The sequence below is a fragment of the Scyliorhinus canicula genome, chromosome 13 (genome assembly GCF_902713615.1).
Source record: "Scyliorhinus canicula chromosome 13, sScyCan1.1, whole genome shotgun sequence".
In the NCBI taxonomy this organism is placed as follows: Eukaryota; Metazoa; Chordata; class Chondrichthyes; order Carcharhiniformes; family Scyliorhinidae; genus Scyliorhinus; species Scyliorhinus canicula.
In genome coordinates this window covers 20,975,802-20,996,225 of record NC_052158.1, presented here as the reverse complement: position 1 = coordinate 20,996,225, position 20,424 = coordinate 20,975,802, and the positions used below count along the sequence as shown (strand labels likewise).

Below are 20,424 nucleotides of genomic sequence, written 5' to 3'. Positions count from 1 at the left end.
CGAAGAACTTGAAGAACCACTCCTCAAATAAGAAAGCTGTCATCCAGGCTTTGCCAGAGTTCCAGTAGGTAATGGGTAGGTTCTCCATGTTGATGTGGTGAAAGCATCTAGGAGACTTGAATTTGCCCACAATCAATGGCTTCAGCTTGTGTGTTCCCGTGGCATTGCTGGCAAACAGGATGGTGAGCCTGTTCTTGGCTTGCTTGTACCCCAGAGTCTTGTGGGCATCATCCTTGACAGCTAGGGTCTTGTCAGGCAGCATCTTCCAGTAAAGCCCTGACTCATCTGCATTGTAGAGTTGCTCTGGGGTCAGCTCCTCTTGCACCATGTAGTTCTTGAGGATGTCGGGAAAGGCTGCTGCGGCTCCTGAGTCGGCGGATCTCTGCTCACCACTGATGGTAACTGCACCTATCCCATGTCTTTTCTGGAACCGATGGAGCCAACCCTTGCTGGCTACGAAATTGCTGTCCTCTGGGTGGAGCTGGTGATGGAACTTCTCAGCCTGAGTCCTGATGATAGGTCCAGATAGGGGGGTGCCACCAGACTGTTCCTGGACAAACCAGGTGAACACAGCCTTCTCTAAGTTACTGTCACTAGCGTTCCTTGCCTTTTTCCTGCTAAGCCCTTCACTCTGAGAAACTGTCCCAACATATGCTCTTAAATTGGGCTCATCTTTCACCCACCCACGGAGGGTTGACTCTGGTACACCAGTCTCTCTGGATAATTTTGCCTTCGTTTCCCCGTTTCGAAGCCGGTCTATCAAATGTATCTTTTGACTCACTGAGTAAGACTTGCGCTTAAACATTTTGAACGACACGACAGCAACTGAACTCGAACTCGAAGATACCTGCACTGGAAAAGGTATCCCTTTTATGGCTGTGTAACTGGGCTAATCGGTCGCGGCTACTCATCGCGGCTAATCGTTCTACAGTACAAGACAGTGATCATCGCTGCTAATCGGTCTAATCATCGCGGGTAATAATCGCTGCTAATCGGTCTAATCATCGCGGGTAATCATCGCTGCTAATCGGTCTAATCATCGCGGCTCAAAAAGGTGCTGTTTCAAAAAGAGTTTAAAATGAGTCAAGTAAGTTGGGGTCCATAAACCCCCCCGCCGTATATCGCGAACCGCGGTATTGCGGGGCGCGTTATAACGGGGGACTACTGTATTGTTGCTTTATAGAATTATATAATTTAGTCTGCTCCGGCTCTTGGAAAGAGCATCCTACCCAAGGTCATAACCCATACCCTACCCATAACCCAGTAACCCCATCCAACACTAAGGGCAATTTTGGACACTAAGGGCAATTTTTATCATGGCCAATCCATCTAACCTGCACATCTTTGGACTGTGGGAGGAAACCGGAGCACCCGGAGGAAACCCACGCACACACGGGGAGGATGTGCAGACTCCGCAAAGACAGTGACCCAAGCCGGAATCGAACCTGGGACCCTGGAGCTGTGAAGCAGTTGTGCTATCCACAATGCTACCGTGCTGCCCTTTTGACTGTACTGTTACTTTTGCTGATGAATGCATACTGCTCCTACACACTGCTACTTCCAAATCTTCAGGTGACTCCCCTTATAGCACCTCCAGGCAAGCTCAAATGATTGTCATTAACATTTCATCCAGAAATTGTGAGATAAATGCAGACTTTAAACGGACAGATCTTACTAGCACAGCTACAATTTAGTATCTGCTTACATAACCTTTTAAATTCGAGGCAGAATTTTTCTCTGAAAATAAAGAAATAGTAATGCTTTATCATGGCACAAAAGCAAAATATTGCAGACACGGAAATTTGAAATAAAAACAGAAAATGCTGGAAACATTCAGCAGGTCTGGAAACATCTGTGGAAAGAGGACAGAGCTGACGTTTCAAGTTCATATGACTCTTTTTTTGGACCTTTATAGTGGGTTTGAGCAGGCGTGGATTTACAGTGAAACACACCATGGCACGGGACACCCAAACAGCCGGTAGTGCCCAAAATGCATGAGTGTCTATCCCTTATGATGAGTTCTATGGGACAATGCTGGTTTTCTTTACAAATCTGTGCTTTGAATGTCATAGAAACTGTAACTTGTAGCACAAAGGTGAGAGAGTCTGTAACATATAACGTAAATAAGAGACTGAGGAAAGGCTTCATGAACAGGCTATGTTTCCCAAGGGTTCAAGAGGAGCTGGAGAGGGGCTGGGGGCGCCGATAGAGTTGGAGGAGCTAGTCAGGGGGATTGGACAAATGCAGTCAGGTAAGGTGCCGGGGCCGGATGGGTTCCTGGTGGAATTTTATAAAAAGTATGCGGATCTGGTGGGCCCCCTTTTGGTGCGAGCCTTCAATGAGGCATGGGAGGGGTGGGGGCTTTGCCCCTGACGATGTCGCAGGCACTGATCTCTCTGATCCTGAAGCGGGATAAGGACCCCTTGCAGTGTGGATCATATAGGCCTATCTCGCTCCTCAATGTTGACGCTAAGTTGCTGGCGAAGATCCTGGCCACCAGGATAGAGGACTATGTGCCAAGGATGATACACGAGGATCAGACAGGATTTGTCAAGGGACGGCAGCTCAACACGAATGTGCGGAGACTGCTAAATGGTATTATGATGTCGGCAGTGGAGGGGGAGGCGGAGATAGTGGTGGCGCTGGATGCGGAGAAAGCGTTTGATAGAGTTGAGTGGGGGTACCTGTGGGAGATGCTGGAGCGGTTCGGATGCGGGGAGGGATTCATCAAATGGGTGAGGCTGCTCTACACGGCTCCGATGGCAAGTGTAGTTACCAATGGAAGGAGATCGGGGTACTTTAGGCTCTACCGTGGGACCAGGCAGGGGTGCCCCCTGTCCCCCTTGCTTTTTGCACTGGCAATTGAACCTTTGGCTATGGCGTTGAGGGAGTCAGGGAGATGGAGGGGTCTGGTGCGGGGTGGGGAGGAACATCGGATATCGCTGCATGCGGACGACCTGCTGTTGTATGTGGCGGATCCAGAAGGGGGAATGCCGGGGGTGATGGAGCAGTTCGCGGAATTTGGGGGCTTCTCGGGCTATAAGTTCAATTTAGGCAAGAGTGAGGTATTTGTAGTACACCCGGGTGATCAGGAGGAGGGAATTGGGAGACTCCCATTTAAGAGGGCAGTGAAGAGTTTCAGATACCTGGGGGTGCAGATGGCCAGGAGTTGGGGGACTCTCCATAAGCTTAATTTTACCAGGCTGGTGGAGCAGATGGAGGAGGAATTTAAAAGTTGGGACATGGTGCCGCTATCGTTGGCGGGTAGAGTGCAGTCCGTCAAAATGATGGTTCTCCCGAGGTTTTTGTTCCTTTTTCAGTGTTTGCCGATCTTTATCCCTAGGGCCATTTTTAGGAGGGTGACTAGCAACATCATGAGCTTTGTTTGGTCGCATGGGACCCCGAGGGTGAAGAGGGTCTTCTTGGAGCGGGTTAGAGATGGGGGGAAAGGGGGGGGAGGGGGGAAGGGGGGGAGGGAGGGGGGAAGGGGGAGGGAAGGGGGAGGAGGGGGAGGGAAGGGGAAGGGGGGGAAGGGGGAGTGAAGGGGGAGGGAAGGGGGAGGGAAGGGGAGGGAAGGGGGGAGGGAAGGGAGGAGGGAAGGGGGAAGGGGGGGAGGGGGGGAAGGGGGAGGGCAGGGGGGGAGGTAAGGGGAGGGAAGGGGGAAGGGGGAGGGAAGGGGAGGGAATGGGGGAAGGGGGGAGGGAAGGGGGGAAGGGGAGGGAAGTGGGGAAGGGGAGGGAAGGGGGGAAGGAAGGGCGGGGAAGGGGGAGGGAGGGGGTAGGGAAGGGGGGAGGGAAGGGGGGGAAGGGGGGAAGGGAGGGTGGGAAGGGGGAGGGAAGGGGGGAAGGGGGAGGGAAGGGGGGAAGGGGGAGGGAAGGGGGGAAGGAGGGGGAGGGAAGGGGGGAAGGGGGAGGGAAGGGGGAAGGGGGAGGGAAGGGGGAAGGGGGAGGGAAGGGGGAAGGGGGAGGGAAGGGGGAGGGAAGGGGGGAAGGGGGCGGGAAGGGGGAGGTAAGGGGGGAAGGGGGAAGGGGGAGGGAAGGGGGAGGGAAGAAGGGGGAAGGGGAGGGAAGGGGGGGAAGGGGAGGGGAGGGAAGGGGAAGGGGGAGGGAAGGGGGGAAGGGGAGGGAAGGGGGAAGGGAGGGAAGGGGGAAGGGGAAGGGGAAGGGGGAAGGGGGGAAGGGGAAGGGGAAGGGGAGGGGAGGGAAGGGGGAGGGGGGAAGGGGGAGGGAAGGGAGGGAAGGGGAGGGAAGGGGATGACTATGTTTGTTAATTTAATTTAAATTTATTTTAAGTTCTTTTGTTGTTCATTGGGGTTGGGGGGTGGGGGGATGTGATACATGCGTTGTTACGGTCTGGGGGTTGTTACAGTTATTATGGGTTATTTTGTTGCATTTCATTGTTTGTTGTTATGTTTTATATTTTCTGCAAAAAAATTCCAATAAAAATTATTTTTTAAAAAAGAGACTGGGGAAAGAATGATATGTTGCTGAGCAATCAGGAGCCACTATTAGGGGAAATACCTTTTTGAGTTTAGTTGTAACTGGAAACCAAAATAAAAGGAGCTTCATCTCTCCTAGGTTTGCTGGAAAAAAAGTTAAAAGTAGGCTTACATTAACACTCGAATGAAATTACTGTGAAAATCCCTAGTCGCCACATTCCGGCGCCTGTTCGTGTACACTGAGGGAGAATTCAGAATGTCCAATTCACCTAACAAGCATGTCTTTCAGGACTTGTGGGAAGAAACCGGAGCGCCCGAAGGAAACCCACGCAGACACGGGGAGGATGTGCAGACTCCGCACAGTAAGTGACCCAAGCCGGGAATTGAAGCTGGGAGCCTGGCGCTGTGAAGCAACTGTGCTGCCCAATGTCCAGGATCTCACGAGCTTGGTGCACAGGTGCACCCATGCTGTCACGGAGGCTCCATATGCCTGGTCGGCACAACACATCAATTTCAATGTGGACCGAGCCCACCAGGATGCCTGGGCAGCGGGTTTCACCACTATCGCCGAGATGCCCAGGTCCAGGGGGTGATTGACGAGATGCATGTTCCCCTTACGAGCATTTGCAGATGTCAGGCTGGCCTTCACAAACCGAAAGGGGTTCCACTGGATGAATGTGCAACTGGTGTGTGACCATGAGATACGCATGAAGCGTATCTGCGCCCATTACCCAGTCAGTGTGCAAGACGCCTTCATCCTGGCGCACTTGACGGTTCCTGGTCTCTTCGAGGCGCACCCAAACCCCACCCCAGGTTCCTGGGTGACAGGGGTTATCCACTGTGGTCGTGATTGATGATGCCTATCTGAAACCACAGACTGACTCGGAGACCCGCTACACGGACACCCATGTTGCAACCAGGGGTGTGATCGAGCGGTGCTTTGGCATTCTGAAGATGCCTGGATTGCTCTGGAGGGGCCTTCCTTTATAGCGCTGGGAGGGGCTCCCACATCATGGTGGCCTGCTGTATCCCCCACAATATCACACAGCAGAGACGACATATTGGAGGAAGAGGCTTAACGTCAGTCCTCACCCGATGATGAGGACGCAAGAGAGGGTGAGGATGGGCAGGACATGTGGGGATGGGCAGGCACGGGAGGCCGTAAAATATGTGCACCTGGGCCGATGTACATGATATGCTCTGATTGCTTCCAGGTTCATCAACTAAGGGGACTGGCCAGGGGCACGGACATCGCATCCCACCCCCACACACCCATCCCTCCACCCTCCCAGCCGCTCCCTCCCATGAACACACTCCCTGCGCCACTCCCCCTTCCCCTTCCAATCCCCTCTGTGATTCCTACCTGCCTCACTACGGGCCCTGGGTTGGCAGTAACAACGGGTCTGGTCCATGGGATGGAGGGTTATGACAACCCGCTTTGCGATGAGCTCTGGTGCTCCTCATCTTTCGGCAATGTCCGACTCCTGCCCACGATAGCACTTTCCACCGTCCACCTGGGCGATCTCTGTATGCGAGCTGGTCATTCCATCACACGGTCTCATCAAATTCCTGGGTGGTGGAGGTGGGGATGGTGGGGGGAATGGGATGGGGGTGGAACACTGGAGCGGCGAGCGCTGGCTGAACTTCGGTACCTGGGCCAAGCCCACCGACAAGGTTCTCCCATCCCTCCCCCACCCCCTTGCGCTCCCTCTGCAGCCAGCCCAGACGAGCACATCCCTCACATCCTTCTAACAGAGCACCACGGCAGGTTGTAACGTTGTGCACAGCTATTTAATGTGAACAAATATATGTAGGTTTGTGCCCTAGCCCCTATTGCTATACTGTTCTCTGCACCCGTGCCAACTTAACTGGTGTTACCTTTCTGGCCTTACGGGCCCTAATGCTATGTCTGGGTGGATCCCCAGATGGTACATCAGGAGTGGAGGCGGCCTGCTGCGAATCCCACCTTATGACCTTGGTCCCCTTTGGCGGCCGTCTTCCGGGGCGACCAGGCCTGGATGTGTCTGGCTGCTGCTTGGGTGTCCCAGGTGGTGTGGTGCCGCCCTGTTCAACCTGCTGCCTATGGGATGCACCAGGGATAGAAGGGGAGGAGTCCGAGGTGCTGCGGTGTTCTGGTACCGCTCCTGCGGGAGTAACCAGGACAGGCCCATCACCTCCCCATCCTCTCCTACACTCCTCCATGGGACGGGGGTACGAGCTGAGCGAACTCATGAGGCTCCCCCGTCACCTGGCACTGCCAGACCTGGAGGCCTACTTTTGTCTGAACCAGGGCTGCATGCTCGTGGCCATGAAGCAGAGGGAGTGGACCACTTCCATCTGGGACTGCACCACATCACCCACTGACTGTGCCACCTCCTTCTGAGTTTGTGACACATCAGCAAGTGACATCTCCCACTTGAACTGGGGCACCTCCCTCTGAGCCTGTGCCACCTCGACCAGTGCCTGGATAATGCCACCAACACTGTCGGCCATAGCCTGCTGTGACTGGGCCAAGTTCTGGAGCGCTGCTGCAATGTCCAGTGGCTCTGGTATATGGTTGCCTGTGAGAAGGCGGCCCAGTCCTGGGACTCTGCCATTGCCTGCACAATTTTCCCAGACTTTGGATTCATTGACCCGTGGCCAAAACCTTTGCCCCCAAGGCCTCCTCCTGCTCTTACATGTGGTTGGGCTCCTCCAACTGCACTGCAGGTACTGGATGCTCACCGGCAAGCCCTCATGTAGTCCCTGGCTCTGCGATTGCATCCCACCATCTATGGGACTGTCCATTCCAGAAGGCTAAAACCTCTCTGGTCTGTGGGGTTGGCGCACTATCCAACCATCCGACCCTTGGTGGGGTTCCTACCTCCACTTGCTGTGCCTCAGCATGTGTGTGGTATGCACCGGGTAGTGCCCCAGGAGCCTTTTCACTAAAGTACCAACCGAGGTGAGTGCCTCTAGGATGGTGGAGGCTGTTGGAGTCAGCTGTGACGAGAAATCAGTGTCTTTCCCGGAGTTGTGCTCCGAAGTGTCTCGGGATGCGGATCAAGAGCTCTCGTCCATATCGGTGTCATCATCGCTGCTGCTCGGCGCCTGGGTTGTGTTTGTAGTTGGGGGCTGGGACACCAGAACAGCCCTCCTCATAACCAGCAGCTCCTGCAGGACACAGCCATGATGGCCTCCTTCTGCACTGTAAATTCTAAAATTCTATGGCATCTGTCGTGTTCTCTGGTGATATGCATCACTGTAGATACACAAGGGGTTACTGTAAATACACGTAGACTAGCTAAACACTAGAGAGAGCACCAGAGACATGACACACAGACAGTCAACCAATAGGTCAGTAAGATAGGACACGACCAATGGGCATTCACGAATCACACAGAGGTGACACTACCACAGGGGGGCATTACATCAACCCATATATAAAGGGCACAGCACACATGATCTTCCTCTTTCCAGTGGAGACACTCCATGAGTACAGACACAGGGTTGATTCAACATCACACCCACCACGTGGTTGTAGCAGACCGGTTCGTCAGTCTGAGTAGCTATGGAAGGATTAACAGTAGAGGCGAATCCGAGTAGGAGAATTGTAAATAGTTTAATAAACGTGTTGAAGTTATCTCCACGTCTGAACCTTCCTTTGTCAGAGTGAACATCAAGGAAGCAGCTTATGCTAGGCCAAGGGCATAACAAGACAATCTCTATGTGCATGTACATAAGGGGTTAATGTGCAATCAGCAGCACCAGATGATCACTAGAGGGCGGGACCAACAGGGGTATAAAAGCAACGGCATTGTGCCTCTCTCTCTCTCTCTTGCTCTTTCGGGTGTACTGTGACCAGGATCAGATTCGCTCAGACGGTTAGTGTAGTTAGATCTTGTTGATCTTATCACTAGTATCAATGTTAAACTAAAAAACTCACGCAATTATTGTTATCGTTACTCAATAAAACTTTTGTTACTGCTGGCCGAGTTCGAGTCTTCATTGAGATTCAGAAAACGTCATCCGCAAACAAGGTTTAAGTAACACATATTACACTCAGTAGTATATCAAAACACGCAAAGAAGAGTAATCAAAGATGATACAGGAGTGTAATAAAAGAGCGTCTAGCAGGCTCCTCAGTTCTGTATCCGTGAAACGGGTGCCGCTATCCTTGCAGCCACCTTCGTGGCTGGCATGAGTGTGTGTGGGGAGTGCAGTGTGTTTCTGCGGCTGCAATTGTCAGCCTCCTGCGTGTCAATCACGAAGCCGGTGAATCCAGCACCGTTTCTCATTGGAATCGGTTGTATTCCATGTGGCGCCGGTGCTAACCCCTCAACGGTCAGTGAATTGGTTCAGGTGCAGTGCCAGTTTTGCTGTCGTAGAAGTCCATTAATCCTGCAGCGTGGAAATACTTAGTCTGAGGAATGGGCAATCCAGCCCCCTTTTACAGAGTAACTGGTAGCTAGGGCCAGTGAGGTGTATGCATCATTGTCAGAAAATATATCGATAAATCATGATGTAGTGTAGAAAACTATCCATAGTGCTTGGGAGTTGGTTCCTGAAGCATACAGTCAGAAATTTTGAATGCAAGAAAACAACCTGGACAAACTTATTTTGAATTTAAGAGGGTAAAGCAAAGTATATTTGATTATTGGTACAGCTGTTAAAGATAGAGGGAACATACAATGTCCTTTTGAGAGGTGATTGTTTCAGAATAATTCAAAGATTCACTTCCTTTGGATGTTAGAACTGGTGGTTCATGCCGATGACATGAAGGTTGATGGAGTTCTCGATAGTGTCGAGGGCTGTTGCAAGTTACAACAGGACATTGACATATGGACTGCTGTTTGGACAAGCAGGAGTTCCCGAGAGTAGGGGAGGAGCTGGCGGAGGGTCTGGGGCTGCCAGCTGAGCTGGAGGAGCTGGTCAATGCGATGGGGAGTATGCAGTCAGGGAAGGCACCGGGGCCTGATGGGTTCCCGGTGGAATTTTATAAGAAGTTTTCAGACCTGTTGGACCCACTGTTAGTGAGGACCTTGAATGAGGCATGGGAGGGGGGGGCCTTGCCCCCGACGATGTCCAGGGCATTAATTTCATTGATTTTGAAGCGAGATAAGGACCCCCTCCAGTGTGGGTCTCACAGGCCGATCTTGCTCCTCAATGTGGACGCGAAGCTGCTGGCCAAGATACTGGCCAGGAGGGTGGAGGATGTGGTGCCGCAGGTCATTCACGAGGATTAAACGGGTTTTGTGAAGGGGAGGCAGTTGAACATCAATGTGCGGCGGCTTCTCAATGTCATAATGATGCCGGCGGTGGACAGAGAGGCGGAGATAGTGGTATCGATGGATGCAGAGAAGGCCTTTGACAGGGTGGAATGGAGCTACCTGTGGGAGGTTTTGAGGAGGTTCGGGTTTGGTGAGGGATTTATTAGGTGGATGAGGCTGTTGTATGATGCCCCGGTGGCGAGTGTGGTGACGAATGAGAGGAGGTCGGAGAACTTTCAGTTGTACCGGGGAACGAGGCAGGGGTGCCCTCTGTCTCCCCTGCTGTTTGCGTTGGCGATCGAGCCCCTGGCCATGGCGCTGAGAGAATCGAGGAACTGGAGGGTGATAGTGCGGGTGGGGGAGGAGCACCGGCTGTCATTGTACGCGGACGATTTATTGTTGTACATTGCAGATCCGGCGCAGGGGATGCCGGAGGTAATGAGGATTCTTGGGGAGTTTGGAGACTTTTCTAGCTATAAGCTCAATGTGGAGAAGAATGAGCTGTTCGTGGTACATATGGGGACGCCCTGGGGAGGGTGAATTCCTCCTCCTCTTGCGCACGGCTTAGTCTAATCCAACTAAAGGTGCTGCATAGGGCGCATATGACTGGGACCAGGCTGAGCCGGTTCTTTGGGGGAGAGGACAGGTGTGGCAGGTGTTCGGGGAGCCCAGCGAATCACACACACATGTTGTGGGTGTGTCCGGCGTTGGAGGTTTTCTGGAAGGGGGTGGCGGGGACCTTGTCAAAGGTGGTTGGCTCCAATGCGGAACCGGGCTAGCGGCTCGCAATTTTTGGGGTAGCATCGGAGCCGGGAGTGCAGGAGGCAAAAGAAGCCGGTATTCTGGCCTTTGTAGCCCGGCGCAGGATTCTCTTACAGTGGAGGGACGCGAAGCCCCCGAGCCCGGAATCCTGGGTCAACGACATGGCTGGGTTCATTTAACTGGAGAGGGTCAAGTTTGCCCTGAGGGGGTCGGTGCAGGGGTTCTTCCGGCGGTGGCAGCCTTTTCCCGTACCAGCCTCCCCGGACAGGCGCCGGAATGTGGCGACTAGGGGCTTTTCTCAGTAACTTCATTGAAGCCTACTCGTGACAATAAGCGATTTTCATTTTCATTTTTTTTCATTTCCTGATTTCCTGGCGGAGCATTAGTGGGTGGTTAACTTCAGCAGCAACCCGGGCGGGGGGGGGGTGGGGGGGGGGGGGGGGGTGGGGGGGGGGGGGGGGTATGGGTTTGTTACGGGAGTTTGTTTTCATGGTTCTATGCCCATTTCTTTTTCTTGTTAATTTATTGTTTTGGTATTTGGGGGGGGGGGGGTTACTGTTTTTCTTTGTTGTGATAAAATATGTTGTTGAAAATTTTAATAAAAATTATTTAAAAAACAGAAATATCATGAGAGAGCACGACCCAATTCCCAAGCGTGAAGAACTCACATGCGAGATGGCCCATGCCAAGCTCTTCACAAAACTTGACGCCTCAAAAGGCTTCTGGCAAATCCAGCTAGATGAATCTAGCACAAAGCTGTGTACATTCAATACTCCCTTTGGCAGATACTGCTACAACAGAATGCCATTTGGGATCATCTCGGCGTCCAAAGTATTTCACAGAATCATGGAACAAATGATGGAGGGAATCGAAGGTGTTCGTGTCTCCGTCGATGACATAATAATCTGGTCCACCACCCTGCAGGAGCACATCAGTCGCCTCAAGCGTGTTTTCAAACGCATACATGAGCATGGCCTGTGCCTCAATAGAGCTCTTTCGGTCAATCTGATATTAAATTCCTAGGGGACAACATCTCCCATTTGGGTGTGCGGCCGGATGAGGACAAAATTGCTGCTATCACTGCCATGAAAACGCCCGAGGACAATAAAGCGGTCCTCCTGTTTTTGGGAATGGTAAACATTTTAGGAAAGTTCATCCCTAACCTCGCCTCGCATTACACGGCACTCAGGAACCTGGGGCAGGGTCGGAGAATCGCCCGGGGCTGGCGTAAATCCCGCCCCCGCCGTGACTGGAATTCTCCGCCACCTGGGAATCAGCGGGAGCGGAAATCACGCCCCGCCGATTGGCGTGCCCCCCGCGGCGATTCTCCGGCCCGCGATGGGCTGAAGTCCCGCTGCTGACAGGCCAATCCCGCTGACATGGTTTAAACCACCTCTGGTGCCAGCTGGATCGGCGGCGCGAGCGGGCCCCGGGATCCTGGGGAGGGCGCGGGGCGATTGGACCCCGGGGGGTGCCCCCACAGTGGCCTGGCCCGCGATCAGGGCCCACCGATCGGCAGGCGGGCCACTGCCATGGGGCACACTTTTACTTCCGCTGCCGCCACGGCCTCCACCATGGCGGAGGTGGAAGAGACCCCCCCCTACCGCGCATGCGTCGTTGGTGACGTCAGTGGCCGTTGACGCACCGGCGCATGCGCGGACCGGCGAAGGCCTTTTGGCCAGCCCCGACGCCGGGTGGCAGGCGCCAAAAGCCGTTGGCGCCGGTTTTGGCGCTAGTCGGCATAGCGGAAACCACCATGGCGCGGGCTACACCGGGACCCCCTGCCCCGCCAGGTAGGGGAGAATCCTGGCCGTGGTCCGGAAGATGACGGACTTCCAGTGGCTCCCTGCCCACGAGTTCGAATGGAGGGAACTAAAGGCCAAACTATCCACGGCCCCAGTTCAGGCCTTCTTTGATCCGGCAAAAGAAACAAAAATCTCTACGGATGGCATTCAGTCTGGCATTGGAGCCGTGCTTCTGCAGCGTGATGAGGCCTCGTCATGGGCCCCCGTTGCGTATGCATCACGGGCAATAACCCCCACGTAACAGCGCTACGCGCAAATAGAAAAGGAGTGCCTCGGCCTTCTGACCGGTGTTGTGAAGTTCCACGACTATGTTTATGGGCTTCCCGAATTCACTGTCGATACCGACCATCGCCCGCTCGTCAAGATAATACAGAAGGACTTGAACGACATGACGCCTCGTCTCCAGCGCATCCTGCTCAAGCTCCGCTGGTATGATTTCCAACTCGTTTATACCCCTGGCAAGGACCTCATCGTTGCCGACGCCCTCTCCAGGTATGTCACCACTCCATGTGACCCTGAGGGGTTCTTTTGCCAGGTCGACGTCCAAGTTGAGTTCGCAGCCTCCCACTTACCTGCATCGGATGCATGCCTGATATAAATTCGCCGGTGGAGACAGCGGCTGACCCCTTGCTACAGCGTGTCATGCACCACATGATGGACGGGTGGCTCAAGGGCCAATGCCCGCAGTTTTATAACGTTTGAGACGATCTGGCAGTTGTTGATGGGGTTCTCCTGAAGCTAGACCGCATCGTGATCCCGCACATCATGCGCCAGCTGGCGCTGGAGCAGCTGCACGAAGGCCATCTGGGCATTGAGAAATGGCGCCGAAGTGCCCGGGAAGCTGTGTATTGGTCGGGTATCAATGACAACATTGCCAACGCAGTAGTCAACTGCTCCACCTGCCAGTGTTTTCAGCCGGCCCAACCACGGGAGACTCTGATGCCCCATGAGTTGGTCACATCGCCCTGGTCCAAGGTGGGCATCGACCATTTCCACGCATTGGGTAGGGACTATGTATTGATTGTACATTACTTTTCAAACTACCCTGAGGTAATCAGATTGCACGATCTCACTTCGTCCGCTGTCATTCGGGCGTGCAAAGAGACATTTGCTCGGCACGGCATCCCACTCACGGCGATGTCGGACAATGGCCCCTGCTTCACCAGCCAGGAAGGGGCCAGTTTCGCCCGGCGGTACGATTTTGCCCATGTGACATCCAGTCCCCTGTATCCCCAGACCAACGGCAAAGCAGAAAAGGGAGTTCACATAGTCAAGAGGCCCCTCTGCACGTCTGCCGATGCCGGGTCTGACTTCTATCTAGCCATGTTGGCCTATCGCTCCGCCCCGCTCTCCACTGGTCTGTCGCCCGCACAGTTTTCATTGAATCGCACCCTGAGGACGACGGTGCTGTCTATCCATGTACTGAATCTTGACCATGTTCCAGTGCTTCGCAAGATGCAGACATCTCGGGCGCAGCAAAAGGCGGCACATGACTCACGTGCTGCTGATCTCCCCGCTATCGAGCGTCCATCTCCCGGATGGTGGCTGCAACTGCTGTTGTCCTCAGGCAGATGGCCCCCTGCTCCTTCCTGGTTCAGCTACCAGATGGATCCATTCTGCGCCGCAATCGGCGTGCCCTTCGCTTTGTTCCACGAGCGTCACGGGATCCTCCAGGTTGCTCCCCTGCTGATCCTCCCATGGACTGTGCAGAACTTCCGATCACTCTGCCTCCTCCTGACTGAGTTGCAGCCCCACCCAGCTCCTGACCTGACAGCTATCGACCCACCCTTGAGGCGGTCAACTAGAATTTGTCGCCCACCTCAGAGACTGAATTTAGGAACTTTGCAAATTTATGGGGCGGGATTCTCCCTACCCGGCGAGGCGGGGGGGTCCCGGCGTAACGGAGTGGCGCCAACGGAATTCTCCGCACCTTTAGGGGCCAAGCGCTCACATTGAGGGGCTAGGCCCGCGCCGGAGCGGTTGGCACCACGCCGACTGGCGGCAAAACCGGCAACAACGGCCTTTGACGCCCGGCGCCGGGGCTGGCCGAGAGGCCTTCGCCGGTTCGCGCATGCGCCGGTGCGCCAACTGCCACTGATGTCACCACGCACGCATGCGCGTAGGGGGATTCTCTTCCGCCTCTGCCATGGCAGAGGCCGTGGCGGTGGCAGAAGAAAAAGAGTGCCCCAACGGCACTGGCCTGCCCACCGATTGGTGGGCTCCGATCGCGGGCCTGCCACTGTGGGGACACCCCCCGGGGTCCGATCGCCCCCCCCCCCCAGGACCCCAGGGGCCCGCTCGTGCCACCGATCCCGCCGCCACCAGAGGTGGTTCAGACCACGGCGGCGGGAGAGGCCTCCCAGCGGCGGGATGTCGGCCCATCGCAGACCGGAGAATAGCCGCAGGGGGCTCGCCGATCAGCGTGGCGCGATTCCCGCCCCCGCCAGTTCCCGGGTGGCGGAGAATTTCTGCCACAGAGGGGTCGGGATTTTCAGCGGCCCCGGGCGGTCGGAGAATTTCGCCCATGGACTCTCTGAGATGTTTTCCTGCCTTGTTTAATTGTTTTCTCTTGGTTTGTGTATAGCACTGTTCTTGTTTAATTTGTTGCATCCTACTTATCTGCACCAGGCACCTTCCCTTGTATATCGCTTAGTGTTCCTGTACATAGCTCTGTAAATATGTTTGCACCACACATGTAGTTAGGAACATTCTTCACGCACTCACACTATTTATTGTCACACATACGCATCATTTTTTTAAAAGAGGGGGGGATGTCATAATATACACCAGTATATCATGGTGCAGACACACACTGATGGACATAAACGAGGACCAATCAACATGCACAAACACCGCAGCCAATCACCAGTTAGAACACACTCACGATAAAGACAGAGGGCATCACGTTTCCCACTCATTCTGAATGCTGCCTCTCAGAAGCACAAGAGCTCATCAAGTACAGGACAGACTCTCACCACGTGCTGAGTGATTCAACTGGTTCGGACAGGCACAGGTCTCTAGTTAATCTAGCATCGCGTAAACCCACAGTAATAGTATGTCTAACAATTTACAAGAGTTAATAAAATAGTGTTGAACCATCTTCAGTTTTGGTGGCCTATATGTGCTTCATGGATCCAGAGCGCCCAACACATCATCTCCCACCCTGAACCGTATAGTTACGCCCCCTTGTAACAGCTACATCTACCCGAAGAAATAGTCTCTGAACGTCCACTCTATCTATCCCCCTCATCATCTTAAACCTCTATTAAGTCGCCTCTCATCCTCCTCTGCTCCAAAGAGAAAAGCCCTAGCTCTCTCAACCTTTCCTCATAAGACCTGTCCTGCAAACCAGGCAGCATAATGCGGTGACCAGAACTGTGCACAATACTCCAAATGTGGTCTCACCAGGGTCATGTACAGTTGCAGCATAACCCCGCGGCTCTTAAACTCAAGCCCCCTGTTAATAAACGCTTACACACTATAGGCCTTCTTCACGGCTCTATCCACTTGAGCGGCAACCTTCAGAGATCTGTGGACATGGAGATTCAGGATCTCTCTGTCCCTCCACATTCCTCAGAACCCTGCCGTTGATCCTGTAATCCGCATTCAAATTTTTTAAAGAACCTACCTCGGACATCCCTCCTATATCTCCCACCCTGAATCTTATAGTTATGCCCCCTTGTAACAGCTACATCCACCCGAGGAAATAGTCTCTGAACATCCACTCTATCGATCCCCCTCATCATCTTATAAACCTCTATTAAGTCGCCTCTCATCCTCCTCCGCTCCAAAGAGAAAAGCCCTAGCTCCCTCAACCTTTCCTCATAAGACCTATCCTGCAAACCAGGCAGCATCCTGGTAAATCTCCTTTGCACCCTTTCCAATGCTTCCACATCCTTCCTATAATGAGGTGACCAGAACTGCACACAACGTCAGAGGTAGGTTCTTTACACAGAGAAAGGTGGGTGCGGAATACACTGGCAGCGGAGGTGGTGGAGTCAGAGTCATTAGGGACATTTAAGCGACTCTTGGACAGACACATAGACAGCAGTAAATTGAAGGAGTGTAGGTTAGGTTGATCTTAGATTAGGATAAATGGTCGGCATAACATTGTGGGCCGAAGGGCCTGTACTGTGTTGTACTGTTCTATGTTCTAACATCCATTCCTTTCTCAACAGTAAATACTGATGAGGAATATTCTTTTCTGATCTCGCCCATCCCTTGTGGATCCACACATAGATGACCTTGTAGATCCTTAAGAGGCCCTACTCTCTCCCTAGTTACTCTTTTGCCCTTTATGTATTTGTAGAAGCTCTTTGGATTCTACTTTGTCTTATCTGCCACAGCAAACTGATGTAACCTTTTTGCCCTCCTGATTTCTCTCTTCACTCTACTCCGACAACTCTACACTCTTCAAGGAATCCACTTGATCCCAGCTACCAATGCATGTCATATGCCTCCTTCTTTTTGACCAGGGCCTCAATATCCCAAGTCATCCAGCGTTCCCTACTTCTACCAGCCTTGCCCTTCACTCTAAAAGGAATGTGCTTACCCTGAACCCAGGTTAACACACTTTTGAAAGCCTCCAACTTACCAGCCGTCCCTTTGCCTGCCAACAGGCTCAATCAACTTTTGAAAGTTCCTGCCTAGTACCATCGAAATTGGCCTTGCCCCAATTTATAATTTTAACTTTTAGGCCAGACCCATCATTCTCCATATCTATCTTAAAACTAATGGAATTATGGTCACTGGACCCAAAGTGAAACCTCACTAACACTTCTGTCACCTGCCCTTCCTTATTCCCCAAGATGGCTGGTTTTCTTCCCGAATAGACATCAATGAACCAGATGGGTTTTTACGACAATCAACAGTGGTTTCATGGTCTCCATTAGACTTTTAATTCCAGATTTTTCGTTGAATTCAAATTCATCTGCCCTGGTGTGATTCAAACCAGGTCCCCAGTGTGTAAACCTAAAATGGCCAACTGGAGCATGGTGGGATACCTGACATAAAGATTTAAAGTGTCCCACAGAAATTGCTGCAGCTACCTCATTAATTCAGTCAGCAGACAAGTGGCCGCTTGTAAATTGATTACACTGCCTGGAATTCAAGATTTAAAGTGTCCCATAGAAATTGCTGCAGCTACCTCATTAGTTCAGTCAGCAGACAAGTGGCCGCTTGTAAGTTGATTACACTGCCTGGAATTCAATCGGTTTCCTGATGAGAGCACCCTCCCCTTTGTGTTATGACACACACGCCTTTGTCTATAGCAATATTACCATGAGCGATGACATCAATCGATCACCTCGGCTTTTGTATTGCTAATATACCTATCTCTGTAGGGTTACTACAGAATGTATTGACATCATCTCATCACCTCTCTTTGTATCAAAATTAGACATTTGTATAGTCTAAGCCAACAGAAAGGCTCAGAAATTATCGATGTCACTACCTGTGGGGGATGTGTTTTTTTGTGCATCAAGAACTGTACTTCCCTTTGTGTGGCACAGTGGGCTTGGCTACGACCTGTGATTGTGGTGGTCACTCTCCTTGTGCAAATAAAACTCAATAAACTTAACTGTTGTTGTTACCCGTTACATTTTCAGCCTAAAAGCCTTACTCGGATGTCAAACTTTTCAACATCAAGAGCGTTACCCTGGGTCTCTGAACTATCAGTCCAGTGACGATACCACTATGCAACCGTCTCCCCGTTGGTGGAGGAGTGTGGTGGAGGCTCGTTCAATTGAGGCATTCAACAGAGCAGTAGCTGATTATTTGAATAGAAATTTGAATGTGCAGGGGTACAGGGAAAAGGCAGGGGAATGGCACTAAAGTCACGATGACCATTTGCAGAGCAGGTGCAAACACGATGGGCTCAGTGGCTTCCTTTTGCGCAGAAACAGTTCTGTTCATTCTGTCAAGGTTGAATGTACATTCTTATTGGTACTTCAGAAGCTGAGCACAGGACTCCACTGTAGTAAACTGTAAATGCACTACTGGCTTTGAGAGAGCAGCATCTCACTGCTTCTGAATGCCACACGCCATCAGTCATTGGCATGATTTTGTGGGGCAGCACGGTAGCATGGTGGTTAGCATAAATGCTTCACAGCTCCAGGGTCCCAGGTTCGATTCCCGGCTGGGTCACTGTCTGTGCGGAGTCTGCACGTCCTCCCCGTGTGTGCGTGGGTTTCCTCCCAGTGCTCCGGTTTCCTCCCACAGTCCAAAGATGTGCGGGTTAGGTGGATTGGCCATGCTAAATTGCCCTTAGTGTCCTAAAAAATAAGGTTAATATGGGGGGGGGGGGTTACTGGTATAGGGTGGATACGTTGGCTTGAGTAGGGTGATCATTGCTCGGCACAACATCGAGGGCCGAAGGGCCTGTTCTGTGCTGTACTGTTCTATGTTCTATGATTGGCGGGTTTAATCAATTCAGAGGGCCTCAATTATGCAGTCAGAATTTTCCTCCTTCAATTTTCCTAGCTCATTCCATAAGCACATGCAAAATGTATGGGGCTGGATTCTCCGCAGCCCCGTACCGTAATCGCAGCCGGCACGGGGGCGGCGAATCCACTTTCACGCCGTAATCTGGCCCGCCAATTCTCCGGGCCCCGAAAATCAGCGTGACAGCGGAGTACACCGCCCGGCCGGGGGCCCATTGCCAGAGGCCCGCTAATCGAACCTCCCCTCCCGACCGGCCGAGTTCCCGATGGCATGGAACTAACCAACTATTGCTGGTCAGGATGCTGGCGTGGTGGCTGCGGGCTCGGTCCGCAGCCGTCCTGGTCAGGAGCGGGCGAATTGGTACCCGGGGGGCATTATAGGCGGTTGGAGAATGCTTTTGCGGGGTTTGAAGCTTGGGCGGGCGGCCGATCAGAAGGTTATTCTTTTGTCTGGCTCCGCAGTCCAAGTCTGCCACGGAGCACGGCGTGGCCGCTGCAGATCTCCGCCATGCGCATGTGCGGACTCCGAACCAGAACTGCGGGAGTTCTTATCTGCAGCTAAAGCTGCGAGATTCACTCCGAGTCCCAGCTAGCCTCCTGCAGGGCATTGAATTTGTTCAACTTTTTTCTTGGAATGTCGGAAGTAAAACTCCACTGTTTTTATGCTGGCATGGGGACATAGTCTCATTTTGGGAGAATCCAGTCCATGATTTTGCAACCAATAAATAATCTTCATGCTTGGAAAAAAATCAACAAATAACAATAGGCAAATTCTGGACACACAATCCCACTATGTGCTAGATTGGAAAATTCCAAAATATTCTGCATATTTTACAATTGATTTGAATTGCACATTTCAGTTGTTTATCATGACCATTTCACTAAATGGTCATCTGACCTTACATATCACTTACCCTACTCGGCATTCCAGCTGCAGAATTATTTTGTTGAGTCTCAAAATCAGAATAAACCATGTTGCGTATTTCTTTTCCCTCTCCATGAAATTTTGTTTTCGCAAACTCAGTTGCTTTCCCTTCTAATTCTTCCACAATCAGTTTGTTTTCTTGTTTTTCAACCTCCAAAGCACATTTTTTTTTAAATTGCCTCCGCTCACAATCGCAACAATGACGAAGACCATTGAGGATTAGCATTACGATTATGAATAAAGATAGTAAACCGCTTCCAATGACCTGTCAAGACATGGATGAAAAGGTATTTTAAAAAAATCAATGACCCTCTCCATTTTGTATCAGAGATTATTCTAATTTAGTAAATTTATGTTGCTCAATGGTTAGCACTGCTGCCTCACAGCGCCAGGGACCTGGGTTCAATTCTGACTTTGGGTGATGGTCTCTGTGGAGTTTGCACATTCTCCCTGTGCATTTCATTCGGGTGCTCCAGTTTCCTCCTGCAGTCCAAAGATGTGCAGCTTAGGTGGCATTATGGGCATAGGGCAGGGGATTTGGCCTTGGAGGGGTGATCTTTTGGAGGGTCAGTGCAGACTCGATGGGCTGAATGGACTCCTTCTGTACTGTAAGAATTCTATGGATTCTATGAGTGCATGAATATCATATATGTCTGGATGTTCCTGACTGTGGGCAACAGAATATGTACATGACAGCCCACTGATAGCATTATGTAACAGTTTTAACTTATTAAATAAGTTCAATAATTCTGATAATAAATTTAGATAAGAAATAAATTTCTTAACGCACCAATAATAAAGCCAA

At 52.1% G+C, this 20,424-nt stretch overlaps 1 protein-coding gene across 1 annotated transcript in view; it reads right to left on the bottom strand.

Moving 5' to 3' along the window:
* The window catches only part of LOC119976515 (transcriptional activator somA-like), a 56,296-nt gene extending 36,451 nt beyond the window's left edge, over positions 1 to 19,845 (bottom strand). Inside the window, exon 1 of the mRNA XM_038817060.1 lies at positions 19,609 to 19,845. Within this exon, the coding sequence (XP_038672988.1) occupies positions 19,609 to 19,845 (237 nt within the window). The remainder of the gene's footprint in view (positions 1 to 19,608) is intronic.
* Positions 19,846 to 20,424: the final 579 nt, after the last annotated feature.